This window comes from Sinocyclocheilus rhinocerous, unplaced genomic scaffold (genome assembly GCF_001515625.1).
Source record: "Sinocyclocheilus rhinocerous isolate Xijiao unplaced genomic scaffold, SAMN03320098_v1.1 scaffold144, whole genome shotgun sequence".
NCBI classification, from domain to species: Eukaryota; Metazoa; Chordata; class Actinopteri; order Cypriniformes; family Cyprinidae; genus Sinocyclocheilus; species Sinocyclocheilus rhinocerous.
The window spans coordinates 540,812-564,616 of NW_015645650.1; the positions used below are offsets into that span (position 1 = coordinate 540,812).

The window sequence follows — 23,805 nt, forward strand, 5'->3', positions numbered from 1 at the left end:
GAGGATCTTGCATAGCAGAGCGCCATCAAGAGGAACTCCAGCAGAGAGTTAAAGCACACAAGGGACAGCAGCACTTATTTTTTATCCTCCTCTCGCTCATGTTTTTCACACACTCACACTCCATTTTTCTCATCCTTCTGGTGCATGTGTTTTTGCTAACATTTTGTGTTCTCAGCAGGAGAGTATGTGCAGTTTGGCCATTTGAATGTTCTTGAAACATCAGACAAACCGTTCACTGATTGTGTGATGCATATTTCACACAAAATAGTCAGATCTGGCTGAAATCTCCAGGTCCAATCTATTTGGCTGACTTCTACACTTTACTGGAGCCCCATCTGGAAACAAAGACGTGTTAACAAGTTCCCATGGTGCTGCATTGAGAACTTCTGTTGAGCAACTACCCTAGTTTTTGCCTCAGAGTTCAGATATATCTGGAACATCAAAAGTTTTCTAAAGGAATTGGATGGAGAAGATTATAAGAGTTACTCATACCTGTGTGTGATCTTTATACCTTGCTCTATGAGACAATCCCTCAAGAAATTCAGTACTCTGCTCTATATTTTTATGGCAGTGGGTTCTGGTTCACATACACACTTATGGCTCTTATTTTAATCAGATGCATTTGGAAAAGATAGACTCTTTTAAATATAAATTTTCTGGACTTTGCCGAGGAGTTTCTGCATAACACTTTAAGCCATTATATTATCTTGAAAACTTTTCAAAGCGTTGGATTATTTTCAACATTGATGAAGTTGTATCCTAGTTTCTATCACCGGGATGGTGTTCCATCAGCACTGGGGTTTTCCATGTGAGCCAGAGGACATATTATCTCTCGTTCACATCCCCCCTTTTCTTTCTCTCTCTTACCTCACATCCCGTGATTTGTTGGAGGGCTTAATCCAGGTTCTTAAATGAAACCTTGAGGGTCTCTATGGGATCAATTTGAAGGGATTTCTCCTCTGTTGTTCCTCTTTCTTCCTTGGTTTCTCCTATCCTGTCTTCATTTTCTCTTTTGGCTGAATGCAGCGTGTTTAGAGCCAGATGTATTCGGGTGTCAGTTTGATCTGTTGGCAAAATGCTCTCTGGTGGTTGGCTGATCACTCTTGGCTTTAATCGGGCAATCAGTTGGGGGTCTCTGTTCGCAGGTCCAGTCTGCCACTTCCTGACAGCAGTTAAATAGTAAAGGTCTCTGTAAGTGAAAAAATATGATCAAGATGGCCTCGAAAACTGGATTTGACTTTTGCATTTAAGGTTTTCATGTCAACTCCCTGAGGGGTGTGATGTTTGATTTTGTACTCCGTTAGACATTGTCTTGCACTAAAAAGGAAAAAAAATTTTTGCCTTTTAATGTGGTGCTTGAGAACAAGTGAGAAGGAGAGACGGACAGGAGGTTAATAGATGTCTCCGTCGGCTACTCTCACTTAAACAGGCAGAGCTTGCTGAAGGGAACCCGTGGGCTTGAATCTATTATTCACATACAGTGCTGCAGATCCTCTCTTTCAAACACATGCACACACTCACACAAAAAGCGAGGAAATGAAAGCTGTCGGCTGTTAGCGCTCGCGGAGCAAATGGACAGAGCGAAGGCCTTTTGTCAAGACATGAATCTCCAGTGACTCTACAAAGACCTACTAGTAGAGACATTGTGTGAGAAACAAGGACAGATACAGTATCTGTATTGAGTGAATAAGCTCAGTGTTGACTCTTGACCCGATAATGGTCTTGCTGAGTCCTGGTTTTTCAGTTGAGTTTTTTTTTAAACTGCAGGATGTTGGCATCAAGAACCTGGAATCTAAATCAGTATTCAATGGGATGTTTTATCTACTTTTTATGCTCTAACCACTTGCGGCCATTCGAACATTTTGATTGCATATAAATATCAAGAAATTGAAATATATATTTCAATTTATAAATATTTATTTTATTTTAAGAACTATGGGGTTGATTGGCTTTCAGAAGACAAAGTGCCACACTATGATGGGGTGAAGCAGATCCTTCACCTCTGGCAAATGATCTTCAGAATCATTTTCAGAAGTGACTCACTCTTGCTTAAAAACACAAGAGCAAATTTAGCTCAACAAGTTCAGGCAGAGTTCTGATGGAAATGCTAAATATAAAATGGTTGGTTTGAAATAACATCAAAACTTGTGTCTGTCCAGCCTAGGGCCAGTCCTAACTTTGTTTCGTCACTTTATTCTTCAGTCCTAAGTTTCTGCCATTTAACTTTATTCGTGAAGTCAACATGAAATGAAAGCACACTTAATGCAATCTTCTTGTCTTTTTGTGAAATATTCATTGGTACAATTAAAAATATTTTGGACCCACTTTATATTACGTGTCCTTAACTGCTATGTACTTACATTTAAATGAATCATTTAATACAATGTGTACATGTTTTTACATTGTACTTATATTTGAAAATACTGTCCAGTAATTGCATCTATAATTACGCTATTGACCCTACTACTACCCTTAAAGGGGTAGTTCACCCAGAAATGAAAATTCTGTCATTAATTACTCACCCTCATGTCGTTCCAAACCCGGAACACCTTCGTTTATTTTCAGAATACAAACTGAGATATTTTTGATGAAATCCGAGAGCTTTCTGGCCCTCCATAGACAGCAATGCAACTGAAACGTTTTATGGCCTAGAAACATAGTAAGAACATAATTAAAATAGCCCATGTGTAGCCCAGTGGTTCAACCCTAATTTTCTGAAACTACGAGAATACTTTTTGTGCTCAAAGAAAACAAAAATAATGACTTTATTCAACAATTTCTTCTCACCACCACCAAACCTACCCCTAACCTTACCCAAACCCACCTCAATCGCAGCAAAAGTGTTTTGAAATTTAACATGAACACAATAGGTACATTGTACCTAACAATTCATGATTTTATTATTAAGTATTTAAAGACACCTAATATAAAGTGGGACCATTATTTTATTAAAATCATTTGTCTTTATTAAAAAATATTCTAAATTAATTTATTTTCATTTTGTTTTATTTTATTTTTTCTACTTGGAAATAAGTTACATTATGAAAGTAATAACCCACTATGACCCAAATCAGAATTGTTTCCAAACAGGTTTCCTAAACGATCATGTCGCTCTTTGTTACCATTGTTTGACAAACTGTATACACTCTTTAGGAAGTCAACCTATGACTGGCTTTTTTGAACATCAAAGCATTTTATAATATTTAAATATTTTTAAGGCAAGTACTTTAAACATCAAAAACTACACACTTCGCCTTTGAAAATGGCCCCATCTGTAAAAGACTGGGGCTAAATGATAAGATAATTTGACCCTAAAAACTTTCATATTTTAATACCATGCTTTTTTAAAAGGCTTTTCATTAGACATCACTGGAGCAGGGCCTCTTCCCTTTGGTCACATGGCTGGTAATAATGACATCATTGAAGCTCACCAAGCGAAGTTTAATACCAGAGTCCAGGGCTGAAAGGTATAATTTTGCTTCTCGTCTTTTTGACATGCAGTCAGTCCGGTCTAATTTAGGCCTGGGTACAGCTGTGCAATTCTAACCATACCCTGTTAAATCTGTTTGTGTCTGTTGCTAAACTAGTGTTTTTAAACGACAACAAAAACACCTGCTGCTGTTTTATTCAGTGATGTGCTGACAGTCTTTAGTGGCTTCGTTACAGTTAAAGACTATGAAAAGGCCGCAACATTTTATCTGTTAAAAGACTAAATTGTTATTTGTCATGTTTTGTCATGTCATTAAATGTTACCGTATTTCACTGTATATTTGTGGATTTTTGTCTCAAGTTTTCAGTATAACAAATGCAAAACTTTGTATATAAAGACATTTTACTCAAGTCAAGCCGAGTGCTGAGTGCTGACATCGTCAGAATTGGACAAAAGAGTGCGTTCAGTTTGACAAAAAAAAAAAAGCCAGTGATGCAGTATAGAGTCGCACACATGTGCAATTACAAACTCCAGGTCACAGCACAGGACTGCTTATAAAGTGTGTGTGTCTGAGATAATCGTGTGTTCACTGAAAACCATTTCGGTGAACAAACACAAATACACACACACACTTGGCTGTCTGCTGGTATTTTATCGGCGGCTCTATCGGGGTAAACACTGTGCAATGTTTGTAGTGGAAAGCTTTAATCAAAGAGTAATTGTTTACATTTGAAGGTGGCTTGGCCTTTTGCCGTTGGGCATTCATGCATGAGAGGGGATAGATTTGAAAAAAATGTAAATCCTGTCATTATATACTGACCCTTATGTTCTTCTGTAAGGGTGTGTAAATGATGACAGAGTTTTCAGTTTTCTTTCAGGCAAAACCCCAAAGCATTAGACCATTTGTGCTCTGAATGAATGGAGGGATGTGCTTTTACTGTTCTATGAGAGATGAGTGGCAGGCTTGCATTTTGATTGTAGGATTGACTGTGGAGAAGAGTGGTGAGAGTGTTAAACAGTGGTGAAATACCAGTCAACAGCTAGTTTCTTTAAGGTGAAGGCAAAGCTTTCATTGTTGCTGATAATGCTGGAGTTTTTAGAGGATTTAGTGCTTAAATCACTTTACATACTTCATATTTTAAATGCAGTTTGCACACTTTCATTGTGGCTGGGTGCACGAAAGTGTTTTCGGGTGACACCGTATGTATTATATCGGCATTCAGAAATTAATTTAGCACATGAATTACTCATTTACAAAAAGTTTGAGGTCGGTTATTCACTGTTCAAAAGTTTGGGGTCAGAAAGATTTTAAGAAATGAATACTTCTGTTCTGCAATGGTGCATTATATTGACCTAAATTGACAGTATATATAGAGTAAATATTTGAACTTTGACAGTAAATCATCAGTAAACATTTATTTTAAATTGTAATAATATTTTACAATATTACTGTTTTACTGTATTTGTATCAAATAATGGCAGCCTCCAGCCTTGGAGCATGAGGAACTTCCTTCAAAAACTTACTGATATTTTAAAATGTATTAAAATAGAAAACAGTTATTTTAAATTGTAATAATATTTCACATTATTACTGTTTTTACTGAATTTTTATCTTATAATTGTAGCCTCCAGCCTTGGAGCGTGAGGAACTTCTTTCTTGCTGATCCCAAACATTTAAATGATGACTGACTCTTTGTCATTTGCCATTTTTACAGAGATACCCCAAATGCAGCAGACCTCTAATGTTTTGGCAAGGATTGAGCAGACTTCGCCTGGTGGACAATAAAACAGGCGAGAAAGTATCATAGACTTACATTACTCTGTACATGACAAGCATAGATGACATTTTCTTCAAAAAAAAAAAAAAAGAGTATGTTTTCACTATAAATTCTTGTTTTAGAAGCACTGTATGTGAAAACTCTTTGCAGAGTTCTTTTTTTTATTTTTTTATTTTTTTATTTATGGCAGCTGCCAACACCGCACGATAAATATTTGGCCTCATCTCATTTGGCTCATGAAGTTAAGGTTAAGCTCTTTTTAAATGCTCTTATTATCATTTAGATGAATGATCAATGCAAGCCAAATTTAACATGATTAATGAATTTGCACAGTCACACCAACATCGTACTCTCATTATGCTCATTATACTAATCATTACAAAAACACAGGATGTCCCACTTTCCAGAACTTCCCAAATAAAAGCCCTAAAGTTGACTCATTTTATTTTAATACCATGTATTTTAGTCTCTTATACATTATTCAGAGACATAGAGAGCCACTTTGTGAAGCATTATGAATAATCAATAAGCAATCCTCAGTAATACATCTTATAAAGAGATAATTTCTCCCTTGACTGTAGAGCAGATTATAGTCATACAGACGGTAAAGCGCGATTTCATACGGACCTCCCGGTGAGGTCAACGGTGTCTTGGGGCTAAACGTTATTGACTGAGTGCTTCAGCATCTGCTTGTGTCCTTGTGTGGTGCTGACTCCTTTTGACCTCTACACACACGCATCTAAGTTGAGAGTTGTAAGCTTTGTGTTTTACCCTGATGGGACTCCAGGGCCCTCGTCTATCACACTGTTACACCCAGAACATCCATAATTTACAGCTGAAGATTCAAAGAGGAAGCGTGTTTACAGTGGAGGCTTGTGTGTTGGTGGACTTTTCAGCATCTGCATTGGTGTGCGAGAGCATGTTTGTGCACTTCTGTGCACTAGCAATCCCTGTTTCGAAACAAAGAATGTGTTGGACCTGATTATCTCTGCTGCTCACAAATGCTGAAGACGTAGTTTTTGCTGAGTTAGCGTACAGGTGAATGAACTTTCTCTTTCCACATCTCGTTTTTTCCTGTTTCACAAGGGAGTGTCTAACAAGGGTAGTCAGTGTGGATCAAGAATGTAAAGTGAATAATTTACTTGGACGTTCTTATTATTTATTTAGTCTTTTCTGTGTGCTGGACAGATTATGTGGTTTAAGGGTCCTTTGAGGGGGTATTTACACTTGGTCATTTTTCATAGTTACAGGATCATGAAAAGAGTAAAGACCAAGTATAAATGCAGCTGGTTGTTCAGGGCAGGCCACACGTATAACGTTTAATCTTCCTCAAATAAACTACGACAGCATAAGGAAGCGCAGGAGCCTCGCAATCATTGATATGAAACCTAGAAAGAGTGGCCACAAATCTCAAACACTAAGGTGGAAAATTTCACTGGCTGACATTAGCATCAAAGTGAACTTTGTTTGCATAGCATGGGAGTACTAGATCAGATTTATATCCGATATGTGGAGACGCATTTATGTTGCCAAGTATAAATGGATTGTGCGTACCCAATCAGACAGCAATACGATTGATCCAAATGCATGAAGTGACTAAGTGTAAATGCTTAGTAAATGTGTATAAATGTTTGTTCTGTGGTTGTTTTAGGTGAGTGGAGGGCTGTGGAAGGAGAAGAGGAGGAAGAAGAGGATTGTGGGCCATCTTGGGACAGCGAAACGGAAGATTCTTTGGGTATTTACTGCACGTCATACAGAAGACAAATGTGCTGCTAGCTACATTAGTCAGCATGAAACCAAAATTCCCAATTCTTATTTTTATGGAATATTGCAATGTTTATTATAATTTATCATTATATTATTCATATCTTCTCTTCCTTGTTGATGTGCACGTTGGCACGAGGGTTGGGCCATAAACCTGTCAATCACATGAGATTGCAGCAATTAGCAAATAACAACAATCCAATGATTTAATCAACTCCTGATGGATAAAATCAAGTGCCGCCTTATTTTTTTTCCTTGCTCATGAAGCTGTTTCACTTGTGTAGGCATCACAATAGAGAAGAAATATATTGCAATTTCCGTTTCATACTGAATGCGGTCATATTTAAAAATTTTCACGTGTAAAATCCAGTCATTTCATAAGCAATCTGGAATTTCACACGAATTTCACACAAGGGAAAAAAAATTTCCTTGCAGATTTCGTCACAGGTTCAAGTTGGTCACACAGATTCCTCATGAATTTTTTTCACTAAAGTGACCTTTTAAACTTGAGTGTGAGCCTTTATTGTCCATAGCACCGCACTCACTCCGTCAAAATGAAGCCATTGCAGTTGTTGGTCTTTGGCTGCCAGCTTGGTTTTATATCCCATTGTATAAAACGATCACTTGACTTGGTTTCCTAGAGCATTCTTATTCTCTCGTGGCACAGTGACACAATTGATTTTTATTTAAACTGATATGGTTGAGGTCAGATTTGCTAGCACTGCTGTTACCACAGTCCTACACTGCAGCCCACTGCAATAATGCTAAGCTATTATTGATAAGTCATGGTTCTTCATTACCAGTTCTTATAAAGTCTCAATGGGGAGCTGTTCTAGTCATTACTTAGCATAGTCTTATTCTTTGTGCATCATTGATGCTTGTCAGTCACTTTAGGGGCAACCGCTAGCTAGAGCACCGCAACATAGTGGAATGTTCTGCATTTAGGTATAGTCATGTATTTCGAGTGCTGTACATTGTGCAGTACATAGTCAACAATATTAAGTGCTGGATCCAGCTGTATATTTCCTGTTTACAGCCAACAAGAGACCAAGGCCTTGACAAATCCCCATTGAAGCGTCTCAGGAGATCCGAGAACTCCCTTTGCTACCTTGTTATAAAATAGACAGCTGTTTCTGTCCAATTTTTTCAAAAATTGGAAACTTTTCAACATATTTTTTAAACAATATTTAATAAGAATTCAGAACTCATGCTCTCTTTCAAAGCTTTCCGTCTTTTGTACCTCATCAGGAATTGTGGCAGCTGTCAAACAGACCTCTCCATCAAACCTTGTGCTTATGTAGTTATACCACTTTCTCAGGCAAAGCTGTTGGGTTATGGGATTTTGAATGTTCTTTTTGTTATAATTAATTGAATCTGGCTTTAGTGTATTCTTGTATGTCGAGTAGTTCTGACCTGATTAGTTCCATTGGAACGGCGTAGCTCTTTATTTAGTGAATGTTTAGGTATGATAAATGCCCTCAATCAATAAATAACTCTCCAGACCCCAGTGTGCGGTTTTGACTCGCCTCATAAATACCTCCTCTAATGAGAGAAGGAGAGAAATTTCTCATTAACAGACTGCTTAATTTAACAGCTTTACCGTTGGTTACCGTGATAATTACAGCCTCGCTTCTCTTTGATCTCGCCAGACAATGTTTCCCAGATTCTCCAACTCATCATAAAAATAAATATTTAATTTATTTATTTATTAATATTTAAAAAATCATTGCACAGAACATCATGCAGATTTGGAATTATATGACGGTGAGTAAATGATGAAAGAATTTCAACAGAAACTATCCTTTGACATCAGAAATTCTTTTTTGAGGACAAAAAAAAAACGATTTGCATGTTTTAATTTGGTAACTGCTCTAACAGATTCTGTGAGTTCATTTAATAAAGGATTTGTTGACTAATTCAATGAACGTGTGAACATGACTGAATGAAATTGTGAGTTTGAGACTATTTGTGGGATTTATTAAAAGAGTAAAAATAAACATAACACAATAGAAAGCATTAAAAAGTAGCATTAGCAAGCATTAATAGAATTACACCACGCAACCCTAGTACTGAGAGGCAAAGAGATGGAAGTGGAGAGAAATTTGGAAATGAGGGCATAGTGATGAAATGAGGGAAGCATGGTGTTATGGGAGTTGGTTGAAGATGAAGTCTGAGGGTTTAGGCAGTCTTCTCTACTGTGTGACCTACTTAATGAATACAAATGTCACACCAAACAGCAAAAGGTCATTTAAAGGTTCTATAAGGTGACTCACATAGACTTAGCCTCTGGCCACAGGTTCTCACACTTTCATTACGGTTTCTTGGCCTCCCCCGATCACCTAATCTGGGTGAATGCTATTATCAAAGACCAATCCTCCCAAATGCCTGTGCCTTCTCACTTCTGTATTCTGGGAAATGAGAGACAGCTCCTCAATCACATGACACGCGCTCTGAAGTCTGGATTTACAACTGGTGCCTTTGTTGAACACAATGTGGGTGATTCCTGGGAGATTTCAGAGGGACCGGGGGTAAAACAGCATGCCGAAGCTTAAAGGGATCGTTCACCCAAAAATGGCAATTCTGTCATCATTTACTCACCAGATTGTTCATGCTGCTCTTTTACAATGTAAGTGAATGTTGACAAAGGGCTGTCAAGCTCAAGAAATTACAAAGCCTCATAAAGGTAGCTCTTATATGGCTTGTGTACTATATTCCACTTCCAATTTTTAGTCTGTTCCTCACACAAAGCTATTGTATGAGTCACTTTTTTTTATTGGTACTCTGCCAGCCCCTTATCATATATTTGGAATGCGAACATCCTGCCTAACATCTCCTTTTGTGTTCCACAGAAGTCATACGGGATTGGAATGATGAGTAAAAGGTGACTGAATTTTCATTTTTAGCTAATCCATCCCTTTAACCCCAAAAGCAGAAAGTGAAAATACACTTGTGTCTGTTGATTTAAATGCAATGTTGGTCACTGATCGCACAACGAACCATGTTTATGTGCAGACGGGCTTTCTTCTTGGCTCTACGCTATCTAGACAACCGTTCCTCTTATTACTTCTTTAAAGCTACCTGAGTTCACTCTTAAATCCAGTGGGTCTCCAAACCTGAACAAGTACTGAGGCAGGAGTATCTGCATAAGCTTTGATGCTCAGTTTCATATTCTCTAACATTAAAAATGTGCATATTATAACAGGCTTCTTTTCCCTGGCCTCTCGGTTCTGATAATATACACAGATTTGAAGACCGAGATCTTTAACCACACCTTCCATCACTCAGGAATACTTGATGCAGGTCTTTGTCTTTCTGCCTGTGTTCCTGTAAAGTTGGCCTTCCTTGCTTTGTTTTCCTCTCTTTTGTTCTTTGTTAGTACCGTTTTAGCTGTTTTGCTTAAGCCACAGGTACTGAGTGAGATAAGGCCCGTTCACACCAAGCACGATAACTGTAACTGAAAATGTAATAATGCAGCCGATCAGAATCAAGTCGACTTTAAAGAGCTTGAGCATGTAAAGCGGAAGACGTGTGTTTAAAATAAATAGAATGTTATATATTTTAGTTTTCCTTTTTAATTTGTAACTGATAAAATTAATGTAGGATTGTCAACAGAATCAATAATTCAATGTCAGTAATTTGCAGTCAATCTCATAATTTTTTTATCCATAATTTACCTGTCATGTCATTCCAAATCTGTAGGACCATTATTCTCAAGAAAACAATGAACTTTTTTTTCCATACAGCTGTCAGTACAGCCAATATAGTTCATTGTTGGTCTCTATTGACTTTCACTGTACAAAAAAGAAAAAAAAAGACATTTATTTTTTATATTTTAACATTTTAAAAAACATTCTTCAAAATATCTTTACATTTTTCTATATATATATATATATATATATATATATATATATACACACACACATTTTTTCTACTGTGTGACCTACTTAATGAATACAAATGTCACACCAAACAGCAAAAGGTCATTTAAAGGTTCTATAAGGTGACTCACATAGACTTAGCCTCTGGCCACAGGTTCTCACACTTTCATTACGGTTTCTTGGCCTCCCCCGATCACTTAATCTGGGTGAATGCTATTATCAAAGACCAATCCTCCCAAATGCCTGTGCCTTCTCACTTCTGTATTCTAGAAGCTACAATTACCCAACTAAATGCATAATTGTAGCACTTGCCCTCCTCCTACTGTGGACGTTCATGCAACATCAACCCAAGTGCTGAGAGTCATTTTGACTGTCGCAGTCACTTCCTTTCCAACACTTCACCGTAGAGGTGACACACACTGAGTTGCCCTTGGCGACTGCATTCTGTGGCTCAAAGTTCAATGCCTTGATTTACAGCATCCTGTCTGGTCGGCTCTGTGGAAATGAGGCTCCTCACCACAGTGTCTTCAAGAAAAAAAGTCACTGCCAAGTGAAATTATGACACACCGTTATCTTTTGACTCCTGCAACATTTCCATGAAATTTTCAACCATCCTTTTCTCAAGCATCCAGACGTGTTTACTGCTAATATTATTTTATGTCCTGAGAAGTATGACATGGAAAATGTTTTTTTTAAATTTAATTATAATACTAATTATAATTTAGTGTAACAGTGTTTTCCATACAATTTACAAGCTCCGAAAATGATTTTAAAAAGTGAGTTTATAAAGTGGTTTAATTTGCAGTTTGACACTCAGGGTTTGAAATCAGTTCAGTCAAACATCACTGGATCTCAAGTAGACATGTGCCTTAATGAATATGCGCAATATTGTTATCGTGGGCACTTCAAAATACAGAGAATAATTATTTATTACAAATTATTTCGATTTTTTGAATGCATTTTGAGAATACTTTTCCCATCAACTGGTCACAATGCACAACACCGCTGTAAGCTGCGCGTGCGCACTCTAATGTAAACAAGCATGGATGAGAAGCGCATGGCGGAGGCGTGAGAGAGCTCTGGATTAAAGTGCACTTTCACTCTCTGACAGCAGATGGCGCTGAATAGCAGAAATGCAGCCGTTACCCCAGAAACCACGTAAACAAAGCAGCTGCCCTACTTTCTGTTTCTGAAATGTGTTTAAATTATTTAAACAGCCATTCAGATTTGTGTATTCACTATGGTGTTCATCACAGTGCAAAATACTTAAATATTTACACTTAATAGGCTATTTATTTTCAAACGTTTTTACATTTTAATCTGGACTACAACATGCCCTAGATGTTGTTTAAAAGTGTTTTGATTCTTTAATGTTCAGTCACACTTTATATTAAGGCTCTATTAGTTAACATTAGTTAATTCATTAGTTAAGATAAACTGCCAATGAAAAATTCTTCTAAATATTAATTAATCTTAGGTAATTCCAATATTTAATAACACGTTGTTAAAATCAGAAGTTGCAACTGTGTTATTTAATGAGCTAACCTGAACTAAGAGTTGTATTTGTTAACAAAGATTAATAACTTCTGTAGCAAATGTAGCTATTGCTCATTGTGAATGTTAATGCATTATCTAAGGTTAACTAATGAGATCTTATTGTAAAGTGTTACCTATTGGTCTTTATAATTCTTTTGCACTTTAATCTGTGTAAAATTTTTTACTTTATACATTTTTGTGTATTGCTTTATTGTAGTTAAATATTCAGTTATTTTTGTTATAAGAAAAACGTTATTAAACCTGTTATACTGTATTATGACAGCACTTTTTTTTAACTAAATTTCAACATCGTGATAATACTGTATACCGTGATAAAAGCAATATCAATTAATACCGGAATATGCCTAATCTCAAATCTCAAGATCAGGGCTCAATGAATGAAAACGAAAACTGGAAACGAACGAAATTTTGACAGGAACATGACCAGAAACAGAAATGAAATCAAACTTAATAGTTCCGAACAGAATCAAAATTTGAAAATTGCCATTAACCGGTTAATAACATTATTTTACCGTTCCATTTAATATTTGGATTTTGCAGTCAACAAATCACGAATTTAAATAGAACGGCCTAAGCAAAATATTTGGATGCGCAAAAATCTACTACATTTTTCACTGAAGAACGTAAATTTCATTCTGCTCCTAACATAAAAATATGATTAAAGTTACAGAAAGTTTGGAACATACTTCATAAATCATATAGACTATGTGGTACTTTTGTTGTTTTTTTGTTTTGTCCTTTCATTCCCGTTCACTTTCATTGTTTAAAAAAGAGCAGCAGGGATATTCTGCAAAATATCTTTCAGCAGCATTTATGGGAGAGATTCCTTTATGTATTCACTATTCAGTGATTTACACTGAAATAATTTAGCCAGTGGGAATATTTTAGTTCTGTATTCTCTCGTCTTTCTGATGCGGGATGCTTTTCTTATTGATTAGTCCACATCTGCGTGTACAGGCAAGCCTGTAGTTTTGAAATTGGAATAGATTTTTTCCCTTCCACATTGATTGGCTCAGGTGACAGCTAATTACTCAAGAGTGTGTTTGTGCGTGTGTTATGCAGCGTTGATATTATTTCATGTGGTTCTTTTGTTACGGTGCTCTGGTTGACAGACATGTTTTAACATCTGTTGTATTGTTCCTGCAGAGTGCAGTCTTTTTGCAGATGCATGTACGTAGCGTGTTATGATGTACCTGGCATGTTTGTGTTTTCATTTCCTCTGGTTAATATTTTGTTGCTTTGGCTGTCACAAGATAAGATACTGCAGGTGTGTGTGTGTGTAAGTGTGCAAAACTGTGTGTCTGTAAGTCTGCTGTGGAGAGGCATAGTCTCTTCTAAACAAGGAACTTTAAAAAGAAAAAAAAATCAGAGATAGGCAAACAGTGCTGTGTTTTCTCTGAAAATGTCTCCTCTTCTGAGAGAGACAACTGACCTTTCACTCAAACACACACCCTTGTACACATCAACTACGTTATAAGATGGTTTTTCTTCTTCATGTGAGGCATCCAGATCTGACTCAAACAGCTGATGTATAGAACAAAGTCCCCACCCTACATTTTTTTTCTTTTTTGATATTCTGTTTTACTCTTATGTACATCACAATCAGTGTTGGGAAGGTTACTTTGGAAATGTAATAGGTTACAGATTACAAGTTACCCAACCTATTAAAATGTAATAAGTAATGCAACTGATTCCAATTGATTACTTTTTGATTACTTTTCTAAATTTCTAATGAATGTTTGCAACTGTTATTCATTTTCAAACATTTAAAGCAGACAGGGTTAACCTTACAATAGTACTGAACACTGATTACTGTCAGATTTTCAAAATACTCAAAATACTTCACTTGAATTAAGATTATAACAATTAAATTTTTAACAATTTAAAAGCACAGCCACCATAAAATCAGACTTTAGCACCTCTTTTTACTTTAAGAGCATTCTGAGGTTAAATACTCAGAATTTCAGAATAATTAGAACTAAATTTAGATTTTAAATCATAACAAGAAATAGTTTAATAGCTACGATGCTATTTTTGAAATCAAATCTTTGCACAGCTATGACAGGAAACACTGGCATCTAACAATGCCTTGGGGGAAACAATTAATCTTGAGAAATAAGTTATTGAATAAGCATGTGTCCTATTCTGTCTTAAACTCCTGAAACATTGATGTCTCATATTTTAGAGCAGTCAATGAAGTTTGTGAAAGAAAGCAATTAAATCTGTGTGTGTGTGTGTGTTTGTAAAAATATTCAGATGTAACCCCCTTTGTAATCGTTAACATTTTCACAAGTAACTGTAATTTAATTACCAATTTTTTCTCAGTAAGCAATTATAGCCTACATTTAAATTTGTATAAAGTTAATTTTTTAAGTGTCCAATACTTTTTAAGTAGGAAAGCTTAAAAAAATCATCAGATATCTGTCTCAGTGATTTCAAAATTAAATCATCTCAGTAAACTTGTGAAACAACACTCTTTAAATTGTCATATCAAACAGATCAGTGGACTTTCTTTTTTGGGAATTAAAATTCTTGTTGACTTCTCTGAAGGAACTTGTGCAGTTTAAACATATAGATTGCATCATATTAGATGCATATATCAAACCTAGTCACATTTGCTATTTGACTTTTAACCAGCTGGTATCAAGTTAAAAAAAATGTTTGTCTAAGTGTCCAGTACTTTTTGGGGCCACTGTACACTACCAGTCAAAAATTCTAAAGTGGACAGTTTTGTAGACAAATATAAATTGTGCATACATATAACTATTTTACCAAAACTACATAATTCTTATATTTCTATTTCACAGTTTTAAAGACTTTTAGACTTTTCTAACACTTAAAGTTGTCATATCAAACAGATCAGTGGACTTTCTCTTTTGAGACAAAATCATTGACTTTTCTGAAGGAACTTGGCTGAGAATGTTTTGCATGTGCAGTTTATTGTCTCTTCATCTTTTCCCTATTTTGTTTATTTTCACACGTGTTAACGACTTCACAGCTTGCCCAGAACAACAGGGGAATTAGCCAACACAGGCTTGATTAAACAAGCGAAAATATGGTACAACAGACCGCTGTTGTGTTTAGAGATTGGGAAGTTTGTAGAGGCATAGAGATATGACAGATGTGCTGTGTATGTAAGTGTGTGTGTATCTGTGGCAGTCAGAGCTCATGGCTGCTGGATATGGACGTTCTAGCCAGAGTGGCCGTGTGTGTCCACCTCTCTTATCTCCTGCAGATCCCTTCCTTTCATCTCCTTTCAGACCTACAGGGTACTGGACAAACCCCTCCCTAAAATATAGTCCCCCGCAACACACGCACACACTCCAAGGCTGCTATCTCACTGCTACAGATGAGGACCTTCATGTACAGGCCAAATGACATCCCCCCCCTGTCCTCGTCCCACTACCACACACACACACACATTAGGGTTGGTTCCCATCTCACTTGGCTCAGTGTCCCCTCCTCCTCGGTTAACAGTCTTTCACTCCCTTTCTATCCTTCCCCTCCTGTTGTTTTTCTGCCTTTGCCTTGACTCTAATCTGAGCCTGTGTGACATCTGGAATGTCCTCTGGTTTTAATCGAGATAGTGAGAGGGAGAGAGGGGGGAGAAGACATCGTTTGAACGCAGGCAGACACCTTTAAACACTGTAATTTAAAGCATCTATTGTGTTAATTACACAGCAGAGGTTCAGTTCTGTTCTCTGTATTTGTTGTTTGTTCAGGATCTTCAGTGACAGTGTGGCAGACATGAAAACCCAAGAGCATCGTTCCAGCCCTCTGAAATCACACACACAAAGTGAGTATAGAGATAATATGAAGCTCATCTTTTAAGGTCAACTAATAATAATCACTGTTGTAGTCACAAAGATTTTGTGTGCTTTAGAATCAGAATCAGAATCAGAATGAGCTTTATTGCCAGGTATGTTTACACATACAAGGAATTTGTTTTAGTGACAGAAGCTCCACAGTGCAACAGAATGACAGTGACAAGACAGGACACAGATAATAAAAAGAATAATATAAAAATATACAAAATAGACAATGTACAAAAAAGCAAAAACACAATATATAATATAGACAATTTTGTATGTACAGATATGATATATGCAAATTTGTAAATAAGTATGTGTTAAATAAATAATGTCGATTAGATAAATCAAGAGTACTTTTTTTATGTTCATCACACAGACATTTTTAATGTTTAATAAGGGGTAAAAACACATTCTGTTCCATTCATCTCATATCTATTAAGTGGAAAAATGCGTTCTATGTGAATGTCCCATAATCTTGACACTTAATTGCCACTAATTGTTGTCTGATGAATCAAAAATGACAATGTAACCAGTCACAAAATAAAAAATGTGGGCCATTTTTTATATGTTTGTGTGTAACTGTTACTGAATTTAGATCACTGTGAAATGTTAATGTGTTTTAAAGTCCCTTCCAAGTACTTAGATACCTGTGTCCATCCCTATAATCACTTAGAATTAAACTACAAAATTAGATAACAATTTTGTAATGATGGGCTATCAGGTAAGTCCCCATGACCTATTGACCAACATCTGGCCTGCATTTCTTTACGCATGAGTGAGGAGTAAACACGCACATATATGAACACTAAATTCATTCCCACAAACACATTCTGGTACTCACAACAAAAAACAGACCTACATACGATATACATGGTGGCCAGAGCGTAACCCTTCTACTAACATAAACACCAGATCTCACCTTTGAACTCCTCACCTTTCATTCTGCTAATTGGTCTGTGATGCTCTTATTTTTCTTCATGGGACTGTGGCTAAAAATAAGTCCCCATTTCTTGCACCTAAAATAGAGTACTCTCCTCCCCTTCAACTGTTCTCATCTTCCCCTTTTAGGTCCAGTAAAAGCCCAGCTCTTTATGATGTTTCTGTTTTTAACCTAATTAATTCTATAGCGGCCTAAATGGGATTAGGAATTACCCTGTTTTATGCTTACAGACTTCTAAAAACTGAGTGCTGAAACATCATTTAGTTTTTTTCCATCTTCATCAGCAATCTTTAGAGCTACACTTTACTCTCTTTTTTTTCCTGACTACTTCGTTTAGTTGTACTTGCTACTAAATACTTATTTCTAATTAATCAAACATTGTTCCAAAGCATCTCTTTTGTCAAAAAGTTATAGAGAACTATCTAGTTTGTTACATAGTTTGCTTAACTGTTAAAACTTGGCACTAGCAGTGACAAGGTCATTTGTTTGATTCCAAAAGAAAATGCAAACTAATAAATGCATATCTTGAATGCCCTGTAAGCCACTATTGATGAATGTGTCTGCCAAATGAATAAATGTGAATCTACTTTTTTATCACTGCTGAGTTTTTTTCATATTTGTTATTTTTCACATCAACAATTGTTAGGCAGAAGGCCACAAGGTTGTGTGGACAGTCATGACTTGTTTTGAGTATGGTTGTTTAACTGTTATTCTTGTTCACGTAATAATAGTCTCGCGTAGCCAGACCTTCAGACTGACGGCTGAAGGTCTGGAATCCATGGCAGCTTTCATTGGCCAAGGCCCGCCCATGAGGCCGTTTGACCGATTGATAAGTTTATAAGTTGTAAACACTACGGCTTTCTTCTTTCGTGAGGGGGTTTGGCGTCACAGCATCTTTGTTTCCAGGCGGAACGTTAAAGAACGCAACACACACGTCTCCCGGAAATCCTGTAGAATTCAACCAATCCGATGATGACTTTGACACTCCTGAAGTGTTTCCACTTTTGTGTCTCATATGCATCAGACGTTTAGCCAACGGTCCGTGGGCATGACGTTTGAGGCTGAGACTAACGTAATAATGATTCTACTGCTGGGCAGCTGTTGTGCTTTAAAGGCGGTTTATTCCTTCTGCAAGTGTGTGCGTGTCAGTGTGCATTAGGAAGCATGAGGAGGTATAGGACTTAGTGAACTGAACAAGAGCAGTACGCCGAGCTTGAATCAAAGAGGGCTCAAACTCTTTGCCTGAGGGTAAATTGATGTGTGTGTGTGTGAGAGAGAGAGAGAGAGAGAGAATGAAAAAGGAGTTAGACCCTCTCTTTCTTTCAGTTCACTTTTGTTACATCTTATTTCTTAAATGACAAAGTTGAAGGCGTTATCTTGTTTTGACAGGTGATGCACGGCCCCACTCCCAAATGAAGGGTCTTCAGTTTCGCAGCATTGCCCCCAAAGCCCCAGCAGTGGTTCCATCCTCTGCAGTTCTATCCTGCCAACCTCCCTCAGCCCTTCCAGAAGCATCCACGGCTGTCAGCCCCAAATCCATCCTTGTCCCTGCCCAGAACTATGCACTCATGCAGGTGGCTGGACAAGAGGGGACCTTCTCATTGGTGGCCTTACCTCAGACACAACAGCAACAGCCAATCCAGAAGAACCTTAAGCTGCCTATTCCTAGATACCAACCGGTGCGAAGCAAGAGTGCTCCAGAAAAAGGCAGTAGCAAGATGCCGAGTCCAGCCAAGGTTTCTGCAACCATACAAGCTCAATCACCTGCTGTGAAATCAGACCAGAGTTCAGACCCAGTATCGGAGCATCTTGTTTTAATTGATGCTCCTACTTCGTCTGAAATCAACGTTGGGCCCTTGCTCCCAGGATCACAGACAGATCGAAAAGTGGAACAAAAAAGCGATGCCGGTCCACTCAAAAACCAGCACTATCCTTCTGGAAACTCCCTTGTTGCCCCTGTCATGAAAATCTCACCGGTTAAAACACAAATAGAGGGTCAAGCCTCGGCTGGCAGTGCCATCACAGTCCTGTCACCCACTATCTTTAGCAAAGCTGTTCAGATCATTCCATCTCCACCCAAGGGCAAGCTGCCCATCCTGCCCTATGCCAAGGTGAAGAACTCCCTCCTGGCACCAACCAGCCTTGCCAGCACCCCATTCTCAGAGAAGCAGACTGGAGCCAAAAGCAGCCTGAAAAGCCCCCCAGACAACAAAATCAAGTCCACAGACAGCAAAGTTAAAAGTGAAAGCCTAAGCCAAGACCACAACAACACCCAAATCAAGAAACCTCCAGGCAAGAAACGGGGGAGGAAGAGAAAAACAATGGAGGATATTCTAGCCTTCGAAGCCCGAAAGAAGAGATCCTTGTCGTTTTTTAGAAGGAGGGTACCTGAGAAACCTCCAACTGGTGTGTCGAATCCTGCCTCTCAAGAGAAGCTTCTTGACATATCCAAAAAGTATCGGAGTATTCGTCCCAAGCCGGTACTGGTAGTGGAAACCACAATTCCACAACTTGTTCCGCTCCCTTCCTTGTCAACATCGGAGAACCTTGATCAGGAGCTCGTTTTAGGACAGCAGATATCAGGAAAACAATCGAGTGCTCCACAGTCTTCGCAAGCTACTGATCAGCAGCCTGTGGTAGAATGTAAAGGTGGTGGAGGAGTGATTTACACAGGAAGTCGTCCGCTGCATCGATGTCCTACCTGCAACAGGTGTTTCCAGTTCAAGCATCACTTGCAGAGCCACATGAACAGCCACAGTAACCTGCGGCCTTACGTCTGCCCGGTATGCAGGAAGGCCTACGCTCACTCAGGCAGTCTTAGCACTCATATGAAGCTGCACCATGCAGAAAGCAGGCCCCGGAAGAGCCTTTGCTGTGAATTCTGTGAGAAGTCATTTGGCTATGTGGGTGTCTACTTCAGCCACTTGAGAGAGGTGCACCGGGTAATACTTACTGTTGAACCGTCCATCAGTCAACACGAAGAAAGCATGTCTGTAGGAGAGTAAGTAATAATAAACTTTGAGCGTTGACTCTTGCTAAAGCCTCCTTGTTCTTGACATAGACATTCCTTGTCTTGCAGGTCTTCGGAAGCTGATGAACAGGCCTCAGAACAACGTGTTGACCCAGTCGAGCTACAAATTAAGTGTGGGCGCTGCCAGGCCATCACCCCTACCTTTGCTGACATGAAGCTGCATTTGTTGTACGTGCATGGAGAGGAGGTCCAGGTGCGATTGAGGGATGGGGCCATGCGCGGGGGCCGTGAAGCAGAGGATGAACTGGTCAAACATGCAGCACATTACTGGAGGCAGCTCAATGAGAAACGCAACCTAGTGCACTGCGGCACCTGCGACGAGGAGTTCTTCTCCTTTTCCAAGTTCAAACGCCACCTCCATTCTCACCATCAAGAAGATAGAGAGAGTCAAGAAGAGGAGGACGAAGAGGAGATGATAGGTAAGGGGGGCCATGTATTAAGGGGCCTCAGTAAAGGTATATCCCTGAGGGTGGGGTCGCACTTTAACTGCATCCTTTGCAGTAAGGTGTTTAATAAGAAACAGGACGTTATTGAGCATTGGAGGGCACAGCACAACTGTGAAAATCCCACCCTTCTATGGGATGTCCTGGACTTCAAAGGGGAGAGCAAGCTTATTGATGGGCCAAATTAACTGCAAATGGGTAATTTATTATTTGCTCCATGTGTCAACTGTGTGGTTTATGCAGGATGCAGTGACGTTAATGCAACAAAAAAAAATCCACTAATAGACTTTTTATGCTGTTGTTTTGTTTTGCACTGTTTTTTAACATCACAAATGTTGTTTTGTAATGCTTGAATTTTGTAATGTTTTATGTTTGGTCTTTTTCTTTAACGTGCATAAAAGCAGAAGAAAATAATCTATAAAATTCACAAATCATAAATTCAGCCGTAAATATAACCATGGCCCAGGTGCAGATGTAATATTACTGCCAGCAAATAGAAAAACCTGATGATAATGATCATTTTTAAGGTTTGTGGACACAGTGTGTTAGTAACTGCTTCATTTGAGTGAATCAGGTGAAACAGACTAACAAAGGCTCATCAAAAACACATTGCCACTCAGACAAATTGAAAATTTGCTATAGTCTGAATACAAATGGGGAATGATTAGCGTGCTTGAAATAACATGTCAAAGAACATTCAAAGTAACACAAATTATCAGTGACATTCCACAAACACATATACATAATCACACAGTTTCAGTCCTCATTCCACAGCTAAAATAAATACTGCCAAAAAAACCTCTGCTGACTCTTCAGTCTAAGACAAGCAGGTCCACTAGTAAGGATTTAAAATATCATTAAGAAAATAATAAACTCAGTTTGGCCAATCTTTAACTGTTAAATTTAGTATGGGTGTGTGTGTGTGTTTCATTAAATATTATGTGTTGTATTTTCGGATAGAAATGTTATGCATTTAAAATATTTTTTTTTTCATGGTGAAATGTGGTGATTTATTTATATTATCAGTCTATTCAAACATATTTCTGTACATAAAAAAAATGTCAGGGTAAAGGAATATTAAAAAACCCTCCTAATTGTTATATATGTATACTTGTATAGATAGATTACAAATATATCTAAAAAATACTATATACAGCTGTATATTGAGAATATATATTTACACAAAGACTCCCCCTGCTGTTTTGTTCTAAAAAATTAACAATGAAATATATTTACCTGTTAGTGTCTTAAATGTTAAACCTGCAGCTTCAGCTACATTACCAGTCAAAGGTTTGAGCACACTTGACAGAATTTTTGGCTGATGATTAAGCTATGCTTAAATGTTAAAACACATTAAAATGCAAAAAAAAAAAAAAAAAAAGGATGATGGGACCGAATAGTAAAGAAAGCAGCCAACAAGTGCCCAGCACACATGGCATCTCCTTCAGTACTATTCAAAAAAAACTTCCCAGGTGGATTCTTCATTACTTTGTTGAGAGATTGCCCAGAGTGTGCGGAGCTGGAATCTAGGCTGCTTAAAGACTGAAATACACTACATGATTTTTCCCCATTTTGCCGTTTGGAAGAGTCTATTCTAGTTTCCAAAAGTTACAGCCAGTTTGCCGATTTTGGGTGGTCAAAGTTGACAAATTTTAGAAAATCACAGTGTATAATGGGTGCATTTTTTTTTAGCTTCAGACAATTATTCATTGAATGAATAATTGTCTGAAGCTAAAAAAATGCACCCATTATACACCGTGATTTTCTAAAATTTGTCAACTATGTCTGATGTCCTATGTCGGATATCAGAGATGTTTGATATTTTTAGCCGATTTTCAAAGTCTGGTAGTGTGTAATCCTTTGTTTAAGTGTTTTAGTCGACCAGTGTATGAATCTGTTCAGTCTTGTAGCGTATTCCAGCCTTAAAATAAAATATATTTTATTTATTTTTTTCATAGTTGACTTTACTATTCTGAAAATATAGACATTAGTAATGATAAAGAATAAGTGTGTTCAAACCTTTGACTGGTGTTCGTTCAGTAAACAGTCATCTACTTTAACTGGTGCTGTGTAAAGCGAACTGATAAAGTTCACTAACGTTACATTCTTGACACAAAACGAACAGCAAATCCCAAAGCACCAATTAATTTGTCTTTAAAAGTTGAATTCATATTTTAGATAACCTAAAGTCAGTCATGTTGATCTTAACAGTCAATAAACAGATAAATGCTGCTTGTCTTGTTGAAATTACCCCGTAAGTGTCTTCTTTGTAGAACTTGTCTTTGGTGGATTGCTCCTGACTTAAGCCTGATTTACCTTAAAAAGAGAATGAAAAGAAATGATTTTGTTTAAAATGTGGTCTTCTTATATTAAAAGTGATTGATTGTTTAATGATGGACATTTGAAAACATTTGAATCGGTTTCACTTAACAAGCCAGTAATGACACAAATGTCTGGTAGCATTTCCAGTTCTGAAGATTTCCCCGCCACTGTGATAGATAAACGTGTCTGTTTGTGGCTTTAGATAAACTAAGCCCTAAATAGCATTTGTACGAGAGAGAGCATTGTCCCTGCATTATTGATTATTGGTGCCTAAATTAAAAAGAAATATCTAACGACAGTAATAGTTGGTGTGTTTATTGTATGCAACAACCTCCTGACTTTGATTTCTCCCGTCATCACTCTAATGAGCACAAGCGAACACATAAGCTGCTGCTTCTTAAGGCTTATCTTATTCCATATTACAAAGACATTTACCGCAAGGCTTCATTTGTAGGTTGCACAGAACAGTGAGCCGTGTAAGGCAGGAATTAAATCAATTTCAGCTGGACACATGATGGATTCATATTTATACAACAACCAGTATTCACTGAAGGAGTGCTAATGCTTTTATAATGTCTGCTTGAATGTCTTGCATCCTTAAATTATCACTATATGTCATCATTATATCGTAATATTAATACACGCATTTAAAACAACTAGAAACCACAGTTTCCCATCCCAGTGTGATCATTTTGGTCACAAATGCAACATCCAGTATTTTATATCGCTTATAATTGTGAGTTACAGTCTTTCGATCAAATTTTATATTGTATTTCTCAGTGCTTCCCAAGCAGCTCTGGCTCTGATTTATAACCTGCATTAAATGATCATAACTTCTCTGTCCCAATGG

The 23,805-nt window shown here is 37.5% G+C and overlaps 1 protein-coding gene across 5 annotated transcripts in view; it reads left to right on the forward strand.

Moving 5' to 3' along the window:
* LOC107706888 (zinc finger protein 438-like) overlaps window positions 1-21,513 on the forward strand; it is a 50,237-nt gene extending 28,724 nt beyond the window's left edge. For 3 of the 5 annotated variants that reach the window (XM_016510731.1, XM_016510732.1, XM_016510730.1), the window contains 4 exons: window positions 6,860-6,943; window positions 16,130-16,203; window positions 18,549-20,160; window positions 20,239-21,513. In XM_016510731.1, coding sequence (XP_016366217.1) covers window positions 16,155-16,203; window positions 18,549-20,160; window positions 20,239-20,821 — 2,244 coding nt within the window. In that variant the 5' untranslated portion in view covers window positions 6,860-6,943; window positions 16,130-16,154 and the 3' untranslated portion in view covers window positions 20,822-21,513. Of the gene's footprint in view, window positions 1-6,859; window positions 6,944-9,480; window positions 9,599-9,821; window positions 9,854-16,129; window positions 16,204-18,548; window positions 20,161-20,238 lie in introns of those variants that run through there. The other 2 variants (XM_016510729.1, XM_016510733.1) reach the window with 2 other exon arrangements.
* The last annotated feature ends 2,292 nt before the right edge of the window (window positions 21,514-23,805 follow it).